The following is a 21,199-nucleotide window of genomic DNA, read 5'->3' as shown; positions in this document are numbered from 1 at the left end:
CTATGGGGAATAGAGCGTATACAATATGGACACTGAAACTCTCCTCAGCTAGACACATGAATCTAGTTTCATTTAATTTGTTCAGTTTTCAACCATTTCACCCCGAACTGTCTGGGCTAAATATCAACATGTGCAAAGTAATGGACTTCCAGTGTCTTGGAGTTGTTGAAATAAGATGAATTGTGTCACTGTACTCGCCATTGTATATCTGTACTCAAACAGATCAGCCATGATCTTATTGAATGGTGAAGCAGACTCAAAGGGGCCGAATGGCCTACATCTGCTCCTAATTCATATCTTCATATGTTCGTATGTTCTGATTGAAAAGAGACATCACTCACCAGATGTGGAGGCTGTAGTGGACCCAGTTGTAGTTGCTTTCGCTGTTGTAGTGATTCCTTCTGAAGAACAAGATAAATTACCCTAATCTGAAGATTGTGTTTATAAACTTCACATTTGCATTCAACACTAATAACGTTGTTCTACAATGGAACTTTACCCGAAATTATGTCGTTAAAAGATCAACATTGAACGAAAGAAATCATCAGATGGGACAATCTCTTGGGGGACAGGTTTTCACAAAAGTGCTTTTGTAACTGTTGTGAAATGCCATTGTTTGAAGTTTGTGATGTACTAAACTTTGCAAGTAATTCCATCCCAAAGCAATGGGTTTATTGTCTTCAGGACGGAGCTGATGGATTGGCATTGTCCACGCCAAAGATGATCATCGCGCACTTGTATCAAAAGACTTACTGGTCAATATTGAAAGATACCATTACTTACCAGTGGTAGAAGTGGCTGGAGACACAGTTGTTGTTATTTCTCCTTTTGCTGTCGTTGTCACTTCTGAAGAAAAGGAAAGATTTTCAAAACAACTGCACTCTGACTGCAACTCCAGCAGTATTAATAGAATTCCACCACTAATTATTTTGTTGGCATTAAGGCATAACGCATGAGGTAATTCTTGACGACAGTTACTAACTAGCTTTAAGTACTTCAATTAAAAAGAGCAAACATAAACAGTTGATGGAGAAATCAACATTTCCATTACAGGTTGTGTTTCAAGAGTGTGCTTTCAAGTTACTGTGCAAAAGAAGAAAAGGGAAGACAATTAACAATCGCAACATGTGTTTCGACTGAGCGCTCCTGTCAAAGCCCCCAATCAAAATATTCGATTCTGATCGTGGTGGGAGAGACACACTGATTATTCAATCCCATCCCTCCACAGATTGCCTAATATATCATTTAAAACTATCCGAATTAAAGAAAGACCCAGCCAAATTGTACCATCTATTAACCCCCTGAATGAGGTGAACCAAACCAGGTGTCTTTCAATCAACAAATTAACTGTTCAATTCAAAGAACTAAATTCTTAAACGCAATGAAGATCTAAACAATATTTAAACTAGAAAAAATTAGTGTCCTTGCAAATTTACAGTCCAGTGTTGCTTGAAGTCCTCACCGAATGTTACTTGAAGTCTTCACTGAATGTTGCCTGAAGTCCTCACAGAATGTTGCTTGAAGTCATCACATGATGTTGCTTGAAGTCCTCATGGAACGTTGCTTTCCTTCTCCAGTGAATTTCAACAATTAACGACTTGCAAACTCTTTCAATGGAATCAAGCTGAATTTAGAGTTTTTGAGGGATAAAAGATTGTCATCGTCGAACTTCCCTCTCTTCAATTTAAATTACCCAACGTCTCTGTTTCGGCTTGACGTTTTTAGAACTTTGAGAGATAATAATTAAACGGAATAATAATCCTATTCCTTCTGTTTAAATGGTTGACAGCTCTTTTTCAGGTTTGCTAAATACCGCAGCTGTCTGTGTCACTGTATTTGTGTTCTGTTGAAACAAACTGTCTTCAACTAAAAACCAGTTCAAAATTGAATTGTAACAAATGTATTGCATGAGACACACTCCCAGTGGCTGTTTCTGTGATATCGAGAATGAACACTTTGAATCGCAGTCTCCAAATGGCTATATGTAAGGCAACCAAAATGCACCTTCCTTTCACTCCTGAGACTTGCTGGTTCTTAAAGCAATACTCACCCCTTGCAACCCAAAAGGCAAAGCGCATATTCCAAAAAAAAAACTCCAAGAAAAGGACTCATGTCAAAGGAACATCATTTGATAAGATGTGTTATTGAATCTACCAGAATTTGAAAATAATGCAGAGTACCACCATCAACATGAAATGCAAATTTTCTGTTTCATTGAAATGTCACAGAACGATTTCAAAGATGGTCAGTAAAAGTCGCAAATAAGCAGAGAATAAGGGATTGAGACACAAAATACTGCAGATGTAAGAAATCAAAAATAAAAACAGAAAATGCTGCATAAACTCAGCAGCCCAGTTAGTACCTGTGGAGAGAAACAGTGTTAAAGTTTCAGGTTCATGACCTTTCACCAATTACCATCAGTTTCATCTGAAATCAAAGAGTTCTGATGAAAGGTGATTGACCTGAAACATTAAATATTTCTCTGACCTTAGATCCTGCCAAAACAGCCACCTTTTCCCAGCATTTTCTGTTTCTATTTTATCTATGGGGAATAGAGCATATACAATATGGACACAGAAACTCTTCTCAGCAACACACATGAATCCAGTTTCATTTAATTTGTTCAGTTTTCAACCATTTCACCCCGAACTGTCTGGGCTAAATATCAACATGTGCAAAGTAGTGGACTTCCAGTGTCTTGGAGTTGTTGAAATAAGATGAATTGTGTCACTGTACTCGCCATTGTATATCTGTACTCAAACAGATCAGCCATGATCTTATTGAATGGTGAAGCATTCTCCATGAGGCCGAATGGCCGACATCTGCTCCTAATTCATATCTTCATATGTTCGTATGTTCTGATTGAAAAGAGACATCACTCACCAGATGTGGAGGCTGTAGTGGACCCAGTTGTAGTTGCTTTCGCTGTTGTAGTGATTCCTTCTGAAGAACAAGATAAATTATCCTAATCTGAAGATTGTGTTTATAAACTTCACATTTGCATTCAACACTAATAACGTTGTTCTACAATGGAACTTTATCCGAAATTATGTCGTTAAAAGATCAACATTGAACCACAGAAATCATCAGATGGGACAATCTCTTGGGGGACAGGTTTTCACAAAAGTGCTTTTGTAACTGTTGTGAAATGCCATTGTTTGAAGTTTGTGATGTACTGAACTTTGCAAGTAATTCCATCCCAAAGCAATGGGTTTATTGTCTTCAGGACGGAGCTGATGGATTGGCATTGTCCACGCCAAAGATGATCATCGCTCACTTGTATCAAAAGACTTACTGGTCAATATTGAAAGATACCATTACTTACCAGTGGTAGAAGTGGCTGGAGACACAGTTGTTGTTATTTCTCCTTTTGCTGTCGTTGTCACTTCTGAAGAAAAGGAAAGATTTTCAAAACAACTGCACTCTGACTGCAACTCCAGCAGTATTAATAGAATTCCACCACTAATTATTTTGTTGGCATTAAGGCATAACGCATGAGGTAATTCTTGACGACAGTTACTAACTAGCTTTAAGTACTTCAATTAAAATAGCAAACATAAACAGTTGATGGATAAAACAACATTTCCATTACAGATTGTGTTTCAAGAGCGTGCTTTCAAGTTACTGTGCAAAAGAAGAAAAGGGAAGACAATTAACAATCGCAACATGTGTTACGACTGAGCGCTCCTGTCAAAGCCCCCAATCAAAATATTCGATTCTGATCGTGGTGGGAGAGACACACTGATTATTCAATCCCATCCCTCCACAGATTGCCTAATATATCATTTAAAACTTTCCAAATTAAAGAAAGACCCAGCCAAATTGTACCATCTATTAACCCCCTGAATGAGGAGAACCAAAACAGGTGTCTTTAAATCAACAAATTAACTGTTCAATTCAAAGAACTAAATTCTTAAATGCAATGACGATCTGAACAATATTTAAAATAGAAAAAATTTGTGTCCTTGCAGAATTTACAGTCCAGTGTTGCTTGAAGTCCTCACCGAATGTTACTTGATGTCTTCACTGAATGTTGCTTGAAGTCCTCACAGAATGTTGCTTGAAGTCATCACATAATGTTGCTTGAAGTCCTCATGGAACGTTGCTTTCCTTCTCCAGTGAATTTCAACAATTAACGACTTGCAAACTCTTTCAATGGAATCAAGCTGAATTTAGAGTTTTTGAGGGATAAAAGATTGCCATCGTCGAACTTCCCTCGCTTCAATTTAAATTACCCAACGTCTCTGTTTCGGCTTGACTTTTTTAGAACTTTGAGAGATAATAATTAAACGGAATAATAATCCTATTCCTTCTGTTTAAATGGTTGACAGCTCTTTTTCAGGTTTGCTAAATACTGCAGCTGTCTGTGTCACTGTATTTGTGTTCTGTTAGAACAAACTGTCTTCAACTAAAAACCAGTTCAAAATTGAATTGTAACAAATATATTGCATGAGACTCACTCCCAGTGGCTGTTTCTGTGATATCGAGAATGAACACTTTGAATCGCAGTCTCCAAATGGCTATATGTAAGGCAACCAAAATGCACCTTCCTTTCACTCCTGAGACTTGCTGGTTCTTAAAGCAATACTCACACCTTGCAACCCGAAAGGCAAAGCGCATATTCCGAAAAAAAAACTCCAAGAAAAGGACTCATGTCAAAGGAACATCATTTGATAAGATGTGTTATTGAATCTACCAGAATTTGAAAATAATGCAGAGTACCACCATCAACATGAAATGCAAATTTTCTGTTTCATTGAAATGTCACAGAACGATTTCAAAGATGGTCAGTAAAAGTCACAAATAAGCAGAGACTAAGGGATTGAGACACAAAATACTGCAGATGTAAGAAATCAAAAATAAAAACAGAAAATGCTGCATAAACTCAGCAGCCCAGTTAGTACCTGCGGAGAGAAACAGTGTTAAAGTTTCAGGTTCATGACCTTTCACCAATTACCATCAGTTTCATCTGAAATCAAAGAGTTCTGATGAAAGGTGATTGACCTGAAACATTAAATATTTCTCTGACCTCAGATCCTGCCAAAACAGCCACCTTTTCCCAGTATTTTCTATTTTTATTTTATCTATGGGGAATAGAGCGTATACAATATGGACACAGAAACTCTCCTCAGCTAGACACATGAATCTAGTTTCATTTAATTTGTTCAGTTTTCAACCATTTCACCTCGAACTGGATGGGCGAAATATCATCATGTGCAAAGAAGTGGACCTCCAGTGTCTTGGAGTTGTTGAAATAAGATGAGTTGTGTCACTGTACTCGCCATTGTATATCTGTACTCAAACAGATCAGCCATAATCTTACTGAATGGAGAAGCAGGCTCAAAGGGGCCGAATGGCCGACTTGTGCTCCTAATTCATATCTTCATATGTTTGTATGTTCTGATTGAAAAGAGACATCACTCACCAGATGTGGACCCAGTTGTAGTTGCTTTCGCTGTTGTAGTGATTCCTTCTGAAGAACAAGATAAATTTTCCTAATCTGAAGATTGTGTTTATAAACTTCACATTTGCATTCAAAACTAATAACGTTGTTCTACAATGGAACTTTACCCGAAATTATGTCGTTAAAAGATCAACATTGAACCACAGAAATCGTCAGATGGGACAATCTCTTGGGGGACATGTTTTCACAAAGTTGCTTTTGTAACTGTTGTGAAATGCCATTGTTTGAAGTTTGTGATGTACTGAACTTTGCAAGTAATTCCATCCCAAAGCAATGGGTTTATTGTCTTCAGGACTGAGGTGATGGATTGGCATTGTCCACGCCAAAGATGATCATCGCGCACTTGTATCAAAAGACTTACTGGTCAATATTGAAAGATACCATTACTTACCAGTGGTAGAAGTAGCTGGAGACACAGTTGTTGTTATTTCTCCTTTTGCTGTTGTTGTCACTTCTGAAGAAAAGGAAAGATTTTCAAAACAACTGCACTCTGACTGCAACTCCAGCAGTATTAATAGAATTCCAATACTAATTATTTTGTTGGCATTAAGGCATAACGCATGAGGTAATTCTTGACGACAGTTACTAACTAGCTTTAAGTACTTCAATTAAAATAGCAAACATAAACAGTTGATGGATAAAACAACATTTCCATTACAGGTTGTGTTTCAAGAGCGTGCTTTCAAGTTACTGTGCAAAAGAAGAAAAGGGAAGACAATTAACAGTTGCAACATGTGTTGCGACTGAGCGCTCCTGTCAAAGCCCCCAATCAAAATATTCGATTCTGATTGTGGTGGGAGAGACAAACTGATTATTCAATCCCGTCCCTCCACAGATTGCCTAATATATCATTTAAAACTTTCCAAATTCAAGAAAGACCCTGCCAAATTGTACCATCCATTAACCCCGTGAATGAGGCGAACCAAACCAGGTGTCTTTAAATCAACAAATTAACTGTTCAATTCAAAGAACTAAATTCTTAAACGCAATGAAGATCTGAACAATATTTAAAATAGAAAAAATTAGTATTCTTGCAAATTTACAGTCCAGTGTAGCTTGAAGTCCTCACCGAATGTTACTTGAAGTCTTCGCTGAATGTTGCTTGAAGTCCTCACAGAATGTTGCTTGAAGTCATCACATAATGTTGCTTGAAGTCCTCATGGAACGTTGCTTTCCTTCTCCAGTGAATTTCAACAATTAATGACTTGCAAACTCTTTCAATGGAATCAAGCTGAATTTAGAGTTTTTGAGGGACAAAACATTGTCATCGTCGAACTTCCCTCTCTTCAATTTAAATTACCTGACATCTCTGTTTCGGCTTGACCTTTTTAGAACTTTGAGAGATAATAATTAAACGGACTAAAAATCCTATTCCTTCTGTTTGAATGGTTGACAGCTCTTTTTCAGGTTTGCTAAATACCGCAGCTGTCTGTGTCACTGTATTTGTGTTCTGTTAGAACAAACTGTCTTCAACTAAAAACCAGTTCAAAATTGAATTGTAACAAATGTATTGCATGAGACTCACTCCCAGTGGCTGTTTCTGTGATATCGAGAATGAACACTTTGAATCGCAGTCTCCAAATGGCTATATGTAAGGCAACCAAAATGCACCTTCCTTTCACTCCTGAGACTTGCTGGTTCTTAAAGCAATACTCACCCCTTGCAACCCGAAAGGCAAAGCGCATATTCCGAAAAAATAACTCCAAGAAAAGGACACATGTCACAGGAACATCATTTGATAAGATGTGTTATTGAATCTACTAGAATTTGAAAATAATGCAGAGTACCACCATCAACATGAAATGCAAATTTTCTGTTTCATTGAAATGTCACAGAACGATTTCAAAGATGGTCAGTGAAAGTCACAAATAAGCAGAGATTAAGGGATTGAGACACAAAATACTGCAGATGTAAGAAATCAAAAATAAAAACAGAAAATGCTGCATAAACTCAGCAGCCCAGTTAGTACCTGTGGAGAGAAACAGTGTTAAAGTTTCAGGTTCATGACCTTTCACCAATTACCATCAGTTTCATCTGAAATCAAAGAGTTCTGATGAAAGGTGATTGACCTGAAACATTAAATATTTCTCTGACCTCAGATCCTGCCAAAACAGCCACCTTTTCCCAGTATTTTCTGTTTCTATTTTATCTATGGGGAATCGAGCGTATACAATATGGACACAGAAACTCTCCTCAGCTAGACACATGAATCTAGTTTCATTTAATTTGTTCAGTTTTCAACCATTTCACCCCGAACTGTCTGGGCTAAATATCAACATGTGCAAAGTAGTGGACTTCCAGTGTCTTGGAGTTGTTGAAATAAGATGAATTGTGTCACTGTACTCGCCATTGTATATCTGTACTCAAACAGATCAGCCATTCTTATTGAATGGTGAAGCATTCTCCATGAGGCCGAATGGCCTACATCTGCTCCTAATTCATATCTTCATATGTTCGTATGTTCTGATTGAAAAGAGACATCACTCACCAGATGTGGAGGCTGTAGTGGACCCAGTTGTAGTTGCTTTCGCTGTTGTAGTGATTCCTTCTGAAGAACAAGATAAATTATCCTAATCTGAAGATTGTGTTTATAAACTTCACATTTGCATTCAAAACTAATAACGTTGTTCTACAATGGAACTTTATCCGAAATTAGGTCGTTAAAAGATCAACATTGAACCACAGAAATCATCAGATGGGACAATCTCTTGGGGGACAGGTTTTCACAAAAGTGCTTTTGTAACTGTTGTGAAATGCCATTGTTTGAAGTTTGTGATGTACTGAACTTTGCAAGTAATTCCATCCCAAAGCAATGGGTTTATTGTCTTCAGGACGGAGCTGATGGATTGGCATTGTCCACGCCAAAGATAATCATCGCGCACTTGTATTTAAAGACTTACTGGTCAATATTGAAAGATACCATTACTTACCAGTGGTAGAAGTGGCTGGAGACACAGTTGTTGTTATTTCTCCTTTTGCTGTTGTTGTCACTTCTGAAGAAAAGGAAAGATTTTCAAAACAACTGCACTCTGACTGCAACTCCAGCAGTATTAATAGAATTCCACCAGTAATTATTTTGTTGGCATTAAGGCATAACGCATGAGGTAATTCTTGACGACATTTACTAACTAGCTTTAAGTACTTCAATTAAAAAGAGCAAACATAAACAGTTGATGGATAAAACAACATTTCCATTCCAGATTGTGTTTCAAGAGCCTGCTTTCAAGTTACTGTGCAAAAGAAGAAAAGGGAAGACAATTAACAATCGCAGCATGTGTTACGACTGAGCGCTCCTGTCAAAGCCCCCAATCAAAATATTCGATTCTGATCGTGGTGGGAGAGACACACTGATTATTCAATCCCGTCCCTCCACAGATTGCCGAATATATCATTTAAAGCTTTCCAAATTAAAGAAAGACCCAGCCAAATTGTACCATCTGTTAATCCCCTGAATGAGGCGAAACAAACCAGGTGTCTTTAAATCAAGAAATTAACTGTTCAATTCAAAGAACTAAATTCTTAAATGCAATGAAGATCTGAACAATATTTAAAATAGAAAAAATTAGTGTCCTTGCAAATTTACAGTCCAGTGTTGCTTGAAGTCCTCACCGAATGTTACTTGATGTCTTCACTGAATGTTGCTTGAAGTCCTCACATAATGTTGCTTGAAGTCATCACATAATGTTGCTTGAAGTCCTCATGGAACATTGCTTTCCTTCTCCAGTGAATTTCAACAATTAACGACTTGCAAACTCGTTCAATGGAATCAAGCTGAATTTAGAGTTGTTGAGGGATAAAAGATTGTCATCGTCGAACTTCCCTATCTTCAATTTAAATTACCCAACATCTCTGTTTCGGCTTGACTTTTTTAGAACTTTGAGAGATAATAATTAAACGGACTAAAAATCCTATTCCTTCTGTTTAAATGGTTGACAGCTCTTTTTCAGGTTTGCTAAATACCGCAGCTGTCTGTGTCACTGTATTTGTGTTCTGTTCGAACAAACTGTCTTCAACTAAAAACTGGTTCAAAATTGAATTGTAACAAATGTATTGCATGAGACCCACTCCCAGTGGCTGTTTCTGTGATATCGAGAATGAACACTTTGAATCGCAGTCTCCAAATGGCCTTATGTAAGGCAACCAAAATGCACCTTCCTTTCACTCCTGAGACTTGCTGGTTCTTAAAGCAATACTCACCCCTTGCAACCCTAAAGGCAAAGCGCATATTCCGAAAAAAAACCTCCAAGAAAAGGACACATGTCAAAGGAACATCATTTGATAAGATGTGTTATTGAATCTACCAGAATTTGAAAATAATGCAGAGTACCACCATCAACATGAAATGCAAATTTTCTGTTTCATTGAAATGTCACAGAACGATTTCAAAGATGGTCAGTAAAAGTCACAAATAAGCAGAGATTAAGGGATTGAGACACAAAATACTGCAGATGTAAGAAATCAAAAATAAAAACAGAAAATGCTGCATAAACCCAGCAGCCCAGTTAGTACCTGTGGAGAGAAACAGTGTTAAAGTTTCAGGTTCATGACCTTTCACCAATTACCATCAGTTTCATCTGAAATCAAAGAGTTCTGATGAAAGGTGATTGACCTGAAACATTAAATATTTCTCTGACCTCAGATCCTGCCAAAACAGCCACCTTTTCCCAGTATTTTCTGTTTCTATTTTATCTATGGGGAATAGAGCGTATACAATATGGACACAGAAACTCTCCTCAGCTAGACACATGAATCTAGTTTCATTTAATTTGTTCAGTTTTCAACCATTTCACCCCGAACTGTCTGGGCTAAATATCAACATGTGCAAAGTAGTGGACTTCCAGTGTCTTGGAGTTGTTGAAATAAGATGAATTGTGTCACTGTACTCGCCATTGTATATCTGTACTCAAACAGATCAGCCATGATCTTATTGAATGGTGAAGCATTCTCCATGAGGCCCAATGGCCTACATCTGTGCCTAATTCATATCTTCATATGTTCGTATGTTCTGATTGAAAAGAGACATCACTCACCAGATGTGGAGGCTGTAGTGGACCCAGTTGTAGTTGCTTTCGCTGTTGTAGTGATTCCTTCTGAAGAACAAGATAAATTATCCTAATCTGAAGATTGTGTTTATAAACTTCACATTTGCATTCAAAACTAATAACGTTGTTCTACAATGGAACTTTACCCGAAATTATGTCATTAAAAGATCAACATTGAACGACAGAAATCATCAGATGGGACAATCTCTTGGGGGACAGGTTTTCACAAAATTGCTTTTGTAACTGTTGTGAAATGCCATTGTTTGAAGTTTGTGATGTACTGAACTTTGCAAGTAATTCCATCCCAAAGCAATGGGTTTATTGTCTTCAGGACGGAGCTGATGGATTGGCATTGTCCACGCCAAAGATGATCATCGCGCACTTGTATCAAAAGACTTACTGGTCAATATTGAAAGATACCATTACTTACCAGTGGTAGAAGTGGCTGGAGACACAGTTGTTGTTATTTCTCCTTTTGCTGTCGTTGTCACTTCTGAAGAAAAGGAAAGATTTTCAAAACAACTGCACTCTGACTGCAACTCCAGCAGTATTAATAGAATTCCACCACTAATTATTTTGTTGGCATTAAGGCATAACGCATGAGGTAATTCTTGACGACATTTACTAACTAGCTTTAAGTACTTCAATTAAAAAGAGCAAACATAAACAGTTGATGGATAAAACAACATTTCCATTCCAGATTGTGTTTCAAGAGCCTGCTTTCAAGTTACTGTGCAAAAGAAGAAAAGGGAAGACAATTAACAATCGCAGCATGTGTTACGACTGAGCGCTCCTGTCAAAGCCCCCAATCAAAATATTCGATTCTGATCGTGGTGGGAGAGACACACTGATTATTCAATCCCGTCCCTCCACAGATTGCCGAATATATCATTTAAAGCTTTCCAAATTAAAGAAAGACCCAGCCAAATTGTACCATCTGTTAATCCCCTGAATGAGGCGAAACAAACCAGGTGTCTTTAAATCAAGAAATTAACTGTTCAATTCAAAGAACTAAATTCTTAAATGCAATGAAGATCTGAACAATATTTAAAATAGAAAAAATTAGTGTCCTTGCAAATTTACAGTCCAGTGTTGCTTGAAGTCCTCACCGAATGTTACTTGATGTCTTCACTGTATGTTGCTTGAAGTCCTCACATAATGTTGCTTGAAGTCATCACATAATGTTGCTTGAAGTCCTCATGGAACATTGCTTTCCTTCTCCAGTGAATTTCAACAATTAACGACTTGCAAACTCGTTCAATGGAATCAAGCTGAATTTAGAGTTGTTGAGGGATAAAAGATTGTCATCGTCGAACTTCCCTATCTTCAATTTAAATTACCCAACATCTCTGTTTCGGCTTGACTTTTTTAGAACTTTGAGAGATAATAATTAAACGGACTAAAAATCCTATTCCTTCTGTTTAAATGGTTGACAGCTCTTTTTCAGGTTTGCTAAATACCGCAGCTGTCTGTGTCACTGTATTTGTGTTCTGTTCGAACAAACTGTCTTCAACTAAAAACTGGTTCAAAATTGAATTGTAACAAATGTATTGCATGAGACCCACTCCCAGTGGCTGTTTCTGTGATATCGAGAATGAACACTTTGAATCGCAGTCTCCAAATGGCCTTATGTAAGGCAACCAAAATGCACCTTCCTTTCACTCCTGAGACTTGCTGGTTCTTAAAGCAATACTCACCCCTTGCAACCCTAAAGGCAAAGCGCATATTCCGAAAAAAAACCTCCAAGAAAAGGACACATGTCAAAGGAACATCATTTGATAAGATGTGTTATTGAATCTACCAGAATTTGAAAATAATGCAGAGTACCACCATCAACATGAAATGCAAATTTTCTGTTTCATTGAAATGTCACAGAACGATTTCAAAGATGGTCAGTAAAAGTCACAAATAAGCAGAGATTAAGGGATTGAGACACAAAATACTGCAGATGTAAGAAATCAAAAATAAAAACAGAAAATGCTGCATAAACCCAGCAGCCCAGTTAGTACCTGTGGAGAGAAACAGTGTTAAAGTTTCAGGTTCATGACCTTTCACCAATTACCATCAGTTTCATCTGAAATCAAAGAGTTCTGATGAAAGGTGATTGACCTGAAACATTAAATATTTCTCTGACCTCAGATCCTGCCAAAACAGCCACCTTTTCCCAGTATTTTCTGTTTCTATTTTATCTATGGGGAATAGAGCGTATACAATATGGACACAGAAACTCTCCTCAGCTAGACACATGAATCTAGTTTCATTTAATTTGTTCAGTTTTCAACCATTTCACCCCGAACTGTCTGGGCTAAATATCAACATGTGCAAAGTAGTGGACTTCCAGTGTCTTGGAGTTGTTGAAATAAGATGAATTGTGTCACTGTACTCGCCATTGTATATCTGTACTCAAACAGATCAGCCATGATCTTATTGAATGGTGAAGCATTCTCCATGAGGCCCAATGGCCTACATCTGTGCCTAATTCATATCTTCATATGTTCGTATGTTCTGATTGAAAAGAGACATCACTCACCAGATGTGGAGGCTGTAGTGGACCCAGTTGTAGTTGCTTTCGCTGTTGTAGTGATTCCTTCTGAAGAACAAGATAAATTATCCTAATCTGAAGATTGTGTTTATAAACTTCACATTTGCATTCAAAACTAATAACGTTGTTCTACAATGGAACTTTACCCGAAATTATGTCATTAAAAGATCAACATTGAACGACAGAAATCATCAGATGGGACAATCTCTTGGGGGACAGGTTTTCACAAAATTGCTTTTGTAACTGTTGTGAAATGCCATTGTTTGAAGTTTGTGATGTACTGAACTTTGCAAGTAATTCCATCCCAAAGCAATGGGTTTATTGTCTTCAGGACGGAGCTGATGGATTGGCATTGTCCACGCCAAAGATGATCATCGCGCACTTGTATCAAAAGACTTACTGGTCAATATTGAAAGATACCATTACTTACCAGTGGTAGAAGTGGCTGGAGACACAGTTGTTGTTATTTCTCCTTTTGCTGTCGTTGTCACTTCTGAAGAAAAGGAAAGATTTTCAAAACAACTGCACTCTGACTGCAACTCCAGCAGTATTAATAGAATTCCACCACTAATTATTTTGTTGGCATTAAGGCATAACGCATGAGGTAATTCTTGACGACAGTTACTAACTAGCTTTAAGTACTTCAATTAAAAAGAGCAAACATAAACAGTTGATGGAGAAAACAACATTTCCATTACAGGTTGTGTTTCAAGAGTGTGCTTTCAAGTTACTGTGCAAAAGAAGAAAAGGGAAGACAATTAACAATCGCAACATGTGTTACGACTGAGCGCTCCTGTCAAAGCCCCCAATCAAAATATTCGATTCTGATCGTGGTGGGAGAGACACACTGATTATTCAATCCTGTCCCTCCACAGATTGCCTAATATATCATTTAAAACATTCCAAATTAAAGAAAGACCCAGCCAAATTGTACCATCTATTAACCCCCTGAATGAGGAGAACCAAACCAGGTGTCTTTAAATCAACAAATTAACTGTTCAATTCAAAGAACTAAATTCTTAAACGCAATGAAGATCTAAACAATATTTAAACTAGAAAAAATTAGTGTCCTTGCAAATTTACAGTCCAGTGTTGCTTGAAGTCCTCACCGAATGTTGCTTGAAGTCATCACATAATGTTGCTTGAAGTCATCACATAATGTTGCTTGAAGTCTTCATGGAACGTTGCTTTCCTTCTCCAGTGAATTTCAACAATTAATGACTTGCAAACTCTTTCAATGGAATCAAGCTGAATTTAGAGTTTTTGAGGGATAAAAGATTGTCATCGTCGAACTTCCCTCTCTTCAATTTAAATTACCAGACAACCCTGTTTCGGCTTGAAATTTTTTAGAACTTTGAGAGATAATAATTAAACGGACTAAAAATCCTATTCCTTCTGTTTAAATGGTTGACAGCTCTTTTTCAGGTTTGCTAAATACCGCAGCTGTCTGTGTCACTGTATTTGTGTTCTGTTCGAACAAACTGTCTTCAACTAAAAGCCAGTTCAAAATTGAATTGTAACAAATGTATTGCATGAGACCCACTCCCAGTGGCTGTTTCTGTGATATCGAGAATGAACACTTTGAATCGCAGTCTCCAAATGGCTATATGTAAGGCAACCAAAATGCACCTTCCTTTCACTCCTGAGACTTGCTGGTTCTTAAAGCAATACTCACCCCTTGCAACCCGAAAGGCAAAGCGCATATTCCGAAAAAATAACTCCAAGAAAAGGACACATGTCTAAGGAACATCATTTGATAAGATGTGTTATTGAATCTACCAGAATTTGAAAATAATGCAGAGTACCACCATCAACATGAAATGCAAATTTTCTGTTTCATTGAAATGTCACAGAACGATTTCAAAGATGGTCAGTAATAGTCACAAATAAGCAGAGATTAAGGGATTGAGACACAAAATACTGCAGATGTAAGAAATCAAAAATAAAAACAGAAAATGCTGCATAAACTCAGCAGCCCAGTTAGTACCTGTGGAGAGAAACAGTGTTAAAGTTTCAGGTTCATGACCTTTCATCAATTACCATCAGTTTCATCTGAAATCAAAGAGTTCTGATGAAAGGTGATTGACCTGAAACATTAAATATTTCTCTGACCTCAGATCCTGCCAAAACAGCCACCTTTTCCCAGTATTTTCTGTTTCTATTTTATCTATGGGGAATAGAGCGTATACAATATGGACACAGAAACTCTCCTCAGCTAGACACATGAATCTAGTTTCATTTAATTTGTTCAGTTTTCAACCATTTCACCCCGAACTGTCTGGGCTAAATATCAACATGTGCAAAGTAGTGGACTTCCAGCGTCTTGGAGTTGTTGAAATAAGATGAATTGTGTCACTGTACTCGCCATTGTATATCTGTACTCAAACAGATCAGCCATGATCTTATTGAATGGTGAAGCAGACTCAAAGGGGCCGAATGGCCTACATCTGCTCCTAATTCATATCTTCATACGTTCGTATGTTCTGATTGAAAAGAGACATCACTCACCAGATGTGGAGGCTGTAGTGGACCCAGTTGTAGTTGCTTTCGCTGTTGTAGTGATTCCTTCTGAAGAACAAGATAAATTACCCTAATCTGAAGATTGTGTTTATAAACTTCACATTTGCATTCAACACTAATAACGTTGTTCTACAATGGAACTTTACCCGAAATTATGTCGTTAAAAGATCAACATTGAACGACAGAAATCATCAGATGGGACAATCTCTTGGGGGACAGGTTTTCACAAAAGTGCTTTTGTAACTGTTGTGAAATGCCATTGTTTGAAGTTTGTGATGTACTAAACTTTGCAAGTAATTCCATCCCAAAGCAATGGGTTTATTGTCTTCAGGACGGAGCTGATGGATTGGCATTGTCCACGCCAAAGATGATCATCGCGCACTTGTATCAAAAGACTTACTGGTCAATATTGAAAGATACCATTACTTACCAGTGGTAGAAGTGGCTGGAGACACAGTTGTTGTTATTTCTCCTTTTGCTGTCGTTGTCACTTCTGAAGAAAAGGAAAGATTTTCAAAACAACTGCACTCTGACTGCAACTCCAGCAGTATTAATAGAATTCCACCACTAATTATTTTGTTGGCATTAAGGCATAACGCATGAGGTAATTCTTGACGACAGTTACTAACTAGCTTTAAGTACTTCAATTAAAAAGAGCAAACATAAACAGTTGATGGATAAAACAACATTTCCATTACATATTGTGTTTCAAGAGCGTGCTTTCAAGTTACTGTGCAAAAGAAGAAAAGGGAAGACAATTAACAATCGCAACATGTGTTACGACTGAGCGCTCCTGTCAAAGCCCCCAATCAAAATATTCAATTCTGATCGTGGTGGGAGAGACACACTGATTATTCAATCCCGTCCCTCCACAGATTGCCTAATATATCATTTAAAACTATCCAAATTAAAGAAAGACCCAGCCAAATTGTACCATCTATTAACCCCCTGAATGAGGCGAACCAAACCAGGTGTCTTTAAATCAACAAATTAACATTTCAATTCAAAGAACTAAATTCTTAAACGCTATGAAGATCTAAACAATATTTAAAATAGAAAAAATTAGTGTCCTTGCAAATTTACAGTCCATTGTAGCTTGAACTCTTCACCGAATGTTACTTGAAGTCTTCACTGAATGTTGCCTGAAGTCCTCACAGAATGTTGCTTGAAGTCATCACATAATGTTGCTTGAAGTCCTCATGGAACGTTGCTTTCCTTCTCCAGTGAATTTCAACAATTAATGACTTGCAAACTCTTTCAATGGAATCAAGCTGAATTTAGAGTTTTTGAGGGATAAAAGATTGTCATCGTCGAACTTCCCTCTCTTCAATTTAAATTACCCAACATCTCTGTTTCGGCTTGACTTTTTTAGAACTTTGAGAGATAATAATTAAACGGACTAAAAATCCTATTCCTTCTGTTTAAATGGTTGACAGCTCTTTTTCAGGTTTGCTAAATACCGCAGCTGTCTGTGTCACTGTATTTGTGTTCTGTTCGAACAAACTGTCTTCAACTAAAAACTAGTTCAAAATTGAATTGTAACAAATGTATTGCATGAGACTCACTCCCAGTGGCTGTTTCTGTGATATCGAGAATGAACACTTTGAATCGCAGTCTCCAAATGGCCTTATGTAAGGCAACCAAAATGCACCTTCCTTTCACTCCTGAGACTTGCTGGTTCTTAAAGCAATACTCACCCCTTGCAACCCTAAAGGCAAAGCGCATATTCCGAAAAAAAACTCCAAGAAAAGGACGCATGTCAAAGGAACATCATTTGATAAGATGTGTTATTGAATCTACCAGAATTTGAAAATAATGCAGAGTACCACCATCAACATGAAATGCAAATTTTCTGTTTCATTGAAATGTCACAGAACGATTTCAAAGATGGTCAGTAAAAGTCACAAATAAGCAGAGATTAAGGGATTGAGACACAAAATACTGCAGATGTAAGAAATCAAAAATAAAAACAGAAAATGCTGCATAAACTCAGCAGCCCAGTTAGTACCTGTGGAGAGAAACAGTGTTAAAGTTTCAGGTTCATGACCTTTCATCAATTACCATCAGTTTCATCTGAAATCAAAGAGTTCTGATGAAAGGTGATTGACCTGAAACATTAAATATTTCTCTGACCTCAGATCCTGCCAAAACAGCCACCTTTTCCCAGTATTTTCTGTTTCTATTTTATCTATGGGGAATAGAGCATATACAATATGGACACAGAAACTCTCCTCAGCTAGACACATGAATCTAGTTTCATTTAATTTGTTCAGTTTTCAACCATTTCACCCCGAACTGTCTGGGCTAAATATCAACATGTGCAAAGTAGTGGACTTCCAGTGTCTTGGAGTTGTTGAAATAAGATGAATTGTGTCACTGTACTCGCCATTGTATATCTGTACTCAAACAGATCAGCCATGATCTTATTGAATGGTGAAGCATTCTCCATGAGGCCCAATGGCCTACATCTGTGCCTAATTCATATCTTCATATGTTCGTATGTTCTGATTGAAAAGAGACATCACTCACCAGATGTGGAGGCTGTAGTGGACCCAGTTGTAGTTGCTTTCGCTGTTGTAGTGATTCCTTCTGAAGAACAAGATAAATTATCCTAATCTGAAGATTGTGTTTATAAACTTCACATTTGCATTCAAAACTAATAACGTTGTTCTACAATGGAACTTTACCCGAAATTATGTCATTAAAAGATCAACATTGAACGACAGAAATCATCAGATGGGACAATCTCTTGGGGGACAGGTTTTCACAAAAGTGCTTTTGTAACTGTTGTGAAATGCCATTGTTTGAAGTTTGTGATGTACTAAACTTTGCAAGTAATTCCATCCCAAAGCAATGGGTTTATTGTCTTCAGGACGGAGCTGATGGATTGGCATTGTCCACGCCAAAGATGATCATCGCGCACTTGTATCAAAAGACTTACTGGTCAATATTGAAAGATACCATTACTTACCAGTGGTAGAAGTGGCTGGAGACACAGTTGTTGTTATTTCTCCTTTTGCTGTCGTTGTCACTTCTGAAGAAAAGGAAAGATTTTCAAAACAACTGCACTCTGACTGCAACTCCAGCAGTATTAATAGAATTCCACCACTAATTATTTTGTTGGCATTAAGGCATAACGCATGAGGTAATTCTTGACGACAGTTACTAACTAGCTTTAAGTACTTCAATTAAAAAGAGCAAACATAAACAGTTGATGGAGAAATCAACATTTCTATTACAGGTTGTGTTTCAAGAGTGTGCTTTCAAGTTACTGTGCAAAAGAAGAAAAGGGAAGACAATTAACAATCGCAACATGTGTTACGACTGAGCACTCCTGTCAAAGCCCCCAATCAAAATATTCGATTCTGATCGTGGTGGGAGAGACACACTGATTATTCAATCCTGTCCCTCCACAGATTGCCTAATATATCATTTAAAACATTCCAAATTAAAGAAAGACCCAGCCAAATTGTACCATCTATTAACCCCCTGAATGAGGAGAACCAAACCAGGTGTCTTTAAATCAACAAATTAACATTTCAATTCAAAGAACTAAATTCTTAAACGCAATGAAGATCTAAAGAATATTTAAACTAGAAAAAATTAGTGTCCTTGCAAATTTACAGTCCAGTGTTGCTTGAAGTCCTCACCGAATGTTGCTTGAAGTCATCACATAATGTTGCTTGAAGTCATCACATAATGTTGCTTGAAGTCTTCATGGAACGTTGCTTTCCTTCTCCAGTGAATTTCAACAATTAATGACTTGCAAACTCTTTCAATGGAATCAAGCTGAATTTAGAGTTTTTGAGGGATAAAAGATTGTCATCGTCGAACTTCCCTCTCTTCAATTTAAATTACCAGACAACCCTGTTTCGGCTTGAAATTTTTTAGAACTTTGAGAGATAATAATTAAACGGACTAAAAATCCTATTCCTTCTGTTTAAATGGTTGACAGCTCTTTTTCAGGTTTGCTAAATACCGCAGCTGTCTGTGTCACTGTATTTGTGTTCTGTTCGAACAAACTGTCTTCAACTAAAAGCCAGTTCAAAATTGAATTGTAACAAATGTATTGCATGAGACCCACTCCCAGTGGCTGTTTCTGTGATATCGAGAATGAACACTTTGAATCGCAGTCTCCAAATGGCTATATGTAAGGCAACCAAAATGCACCTTCCTTTCACTCCTGAGACTTGCTGGTTCTTAAAGCAATACTCACCCCTTGCAACCCGAAAGGCAAAGCGCATATTCCGAAAAAATAACTCCAAGAAAAGGACACATGTCTAAGGAACATCATTTGATAAGATGTGTTATTGAATCTACCAGAATTTGAAAATAATGCAGAGTACCACCATCAACATGAAATGCAAATTTTCTGTTTCATTGAAATGTCACAGAACGATTTCAAAGATGGTCAGTAATAGTCACAAATAAGCAGAGATTAAGGGATTGAGACACAAAATACTGCAGATGTAAGAAATCAAAAATAAAAACAGAAAATGCTGCATAAACTCAGCAGCCCAGTTAGTACCTGTGGAGAGAAACAGTGTTAAAGTTTCAGGTTCATGACCTTTCATCAATTACCATCAGTTTCATCTGAAATCAAAGAGTTCTGATGAAAGGTGATTGACCTGAAACATTAAATATTTCTCTGACCTCAGATCCTGCCAAAACAGCCACCTTTTCCCAGTATTTTCTGTTTCTATTTTATCTATGGGGAATAGAGCGTATACAATATGGACACAGAAACTCTCCTCAGCTAGACACATGAATCTAGTTTCATTTAATTTGTTCAGTTTTCAACCATTTCACCCCGAACTGTCTGGGCTAAATATCAACATGTGCAAAGTAGTGGACTTCCAGTGTCTTGGAGTTGTTGAAATAAGATGAATTGTGTCACTGTACTCGCCATTGTATATCTGTACTCAAACAGATCAGCCATGATCTTATTGAATGGTGAAGCATTCTCCATGAGGCCCAATGGCCTACATCTGTGCCTAATTCATATCTTCATATGTTCGTATGTTCTGATTGAAAAGAGACATCACTCACCAGATGTGGAGGCTGTAGTGGACCCAGTTGTAGTTGCTTTCGCTGTTGTAGTGATTCCTTCTGAAGAACAAGATAAATTATCCTAATCTGAAGATTGTGTTTATAAACTTCACATTTGCATTCAAAACTAATAACGTTGTTCTACAATGGAACTTTACCCGAAATTATGTCATTAAAAGATCAACATTGAACGACAGAAATCATCAGATGGGACAATCTCTTGGGGGACAGGTTTTCACAAAAGTGCTTTTGTAACTGTTGTGAAATGCCATTGTTTGAAGTTTGTGATGTACTAAACTTTGCAAGTAATTCCATCCCAAAGCAATGGGTTTATTGTCTTCAGGACGGAGCTGATGGATTGGCATTGTCCACGCCAAAGATGATCATCGCGCACTTGTATCAAAAGACTTACTGGTCAATATTGAAAGATACCATTACTTACCAGTGGTAGAAGTGGCTGGAGACACAGTTGTTGTTATTTCTCCTTTTGCTGTCGTTGTCACTTCTGAAGAAAAGGAAAGATTTTCAAAACAACTGCACTCTGACTGCAACTCCAGCAGTATTAATAGAATTCCACCACTA

At 37.4% G+C, this 21,199-nt stretch overlaps 1 protein-coding gene across 1 annotated transcript in view; it reads right to left on the bottom strand.

Annotated features, from left to right (window-relative positions):
* Positions 1-21,199, bottom strand: part of LOC137384934 (mucin-22-like) — a 162,976-nt gene that overhangs the window by 53,341 nt on the left and 88,436 nt on the right. Inside the window, exons 71-87 of the mRNA XM_068059644.1 lie at positions 21,060-21,122; positions 20,618-20,677; positions 18,540-18,602; positions 18,098-18,157; positions 15,999-16,061; positions 15,557-15,616; positions 13,479-13,541; positions 13,037-13,096; positions 10,937-10,999; positions 10,495-10,554; positions 8,395-8,457; positions 7,953-8,012; positions 5,856-5,918; positions 3,326-3,388; positions 2,884-2,943; positions 784-846; positions 342-401 (exon numbers count right to left, since the gene is read on the bottom strand). Coding sequence (XP_067915745.1) covers positions 342-401; positions 784-846; positions 2,884-2,943; positions 3,326-3,388; positions 5,856-5,918; positions 7,953-8,012; positions 8,395-8,457; positions 10,495-10,554; positions 10,937-10,999; positions 13,037-13,096; positions 13,479-13,541; positions 15,557-15,616; positions 15,999-16,061; positions 18,098-18,157; positions 18,540-18,602; positions 20,618-20,677; positions 21,060-21,122 — 1,047 coding nt within the window. The remainder of the gene's footprint in view (positions 1-341; positions 402-783; positions 847-2,883; positions 2,944-3,325; positions 3,389-5,855; positions 5,919-7,952; positions 8,013-8,394; positions 8,458-10,494; positions 10,555-10,936; positions 11,000-13,036; positions 13,097-13,478; positions 13,542-15,556; positions 15,617-15,998; positions 16,062-18,097; positions 18,158-18,539; positions 18,603-20,617; positions 20,678-21,059; positions 21,123-21,199) is intronic.

This window comes from Heterodontus francisci, chromosome 27, assembly GCF_036365525.1.
Source record: "Heterodontus francisci isolate sHetFra1 chromosome 27, sHetFra1.hap1, whole genome shotgun sequence".
NCBI lineage: Eukaryota > Metazoa > Chordata > Chondrichthyes > Heterodontiformes > Heterodontidae > Heterodontus > Heterodontus francisci.
The sequence above is the reverse complement of the archived record's forward strand: the minus strand, read 5'-3'. Positions and strand labels throughout refer to the sequence as shown.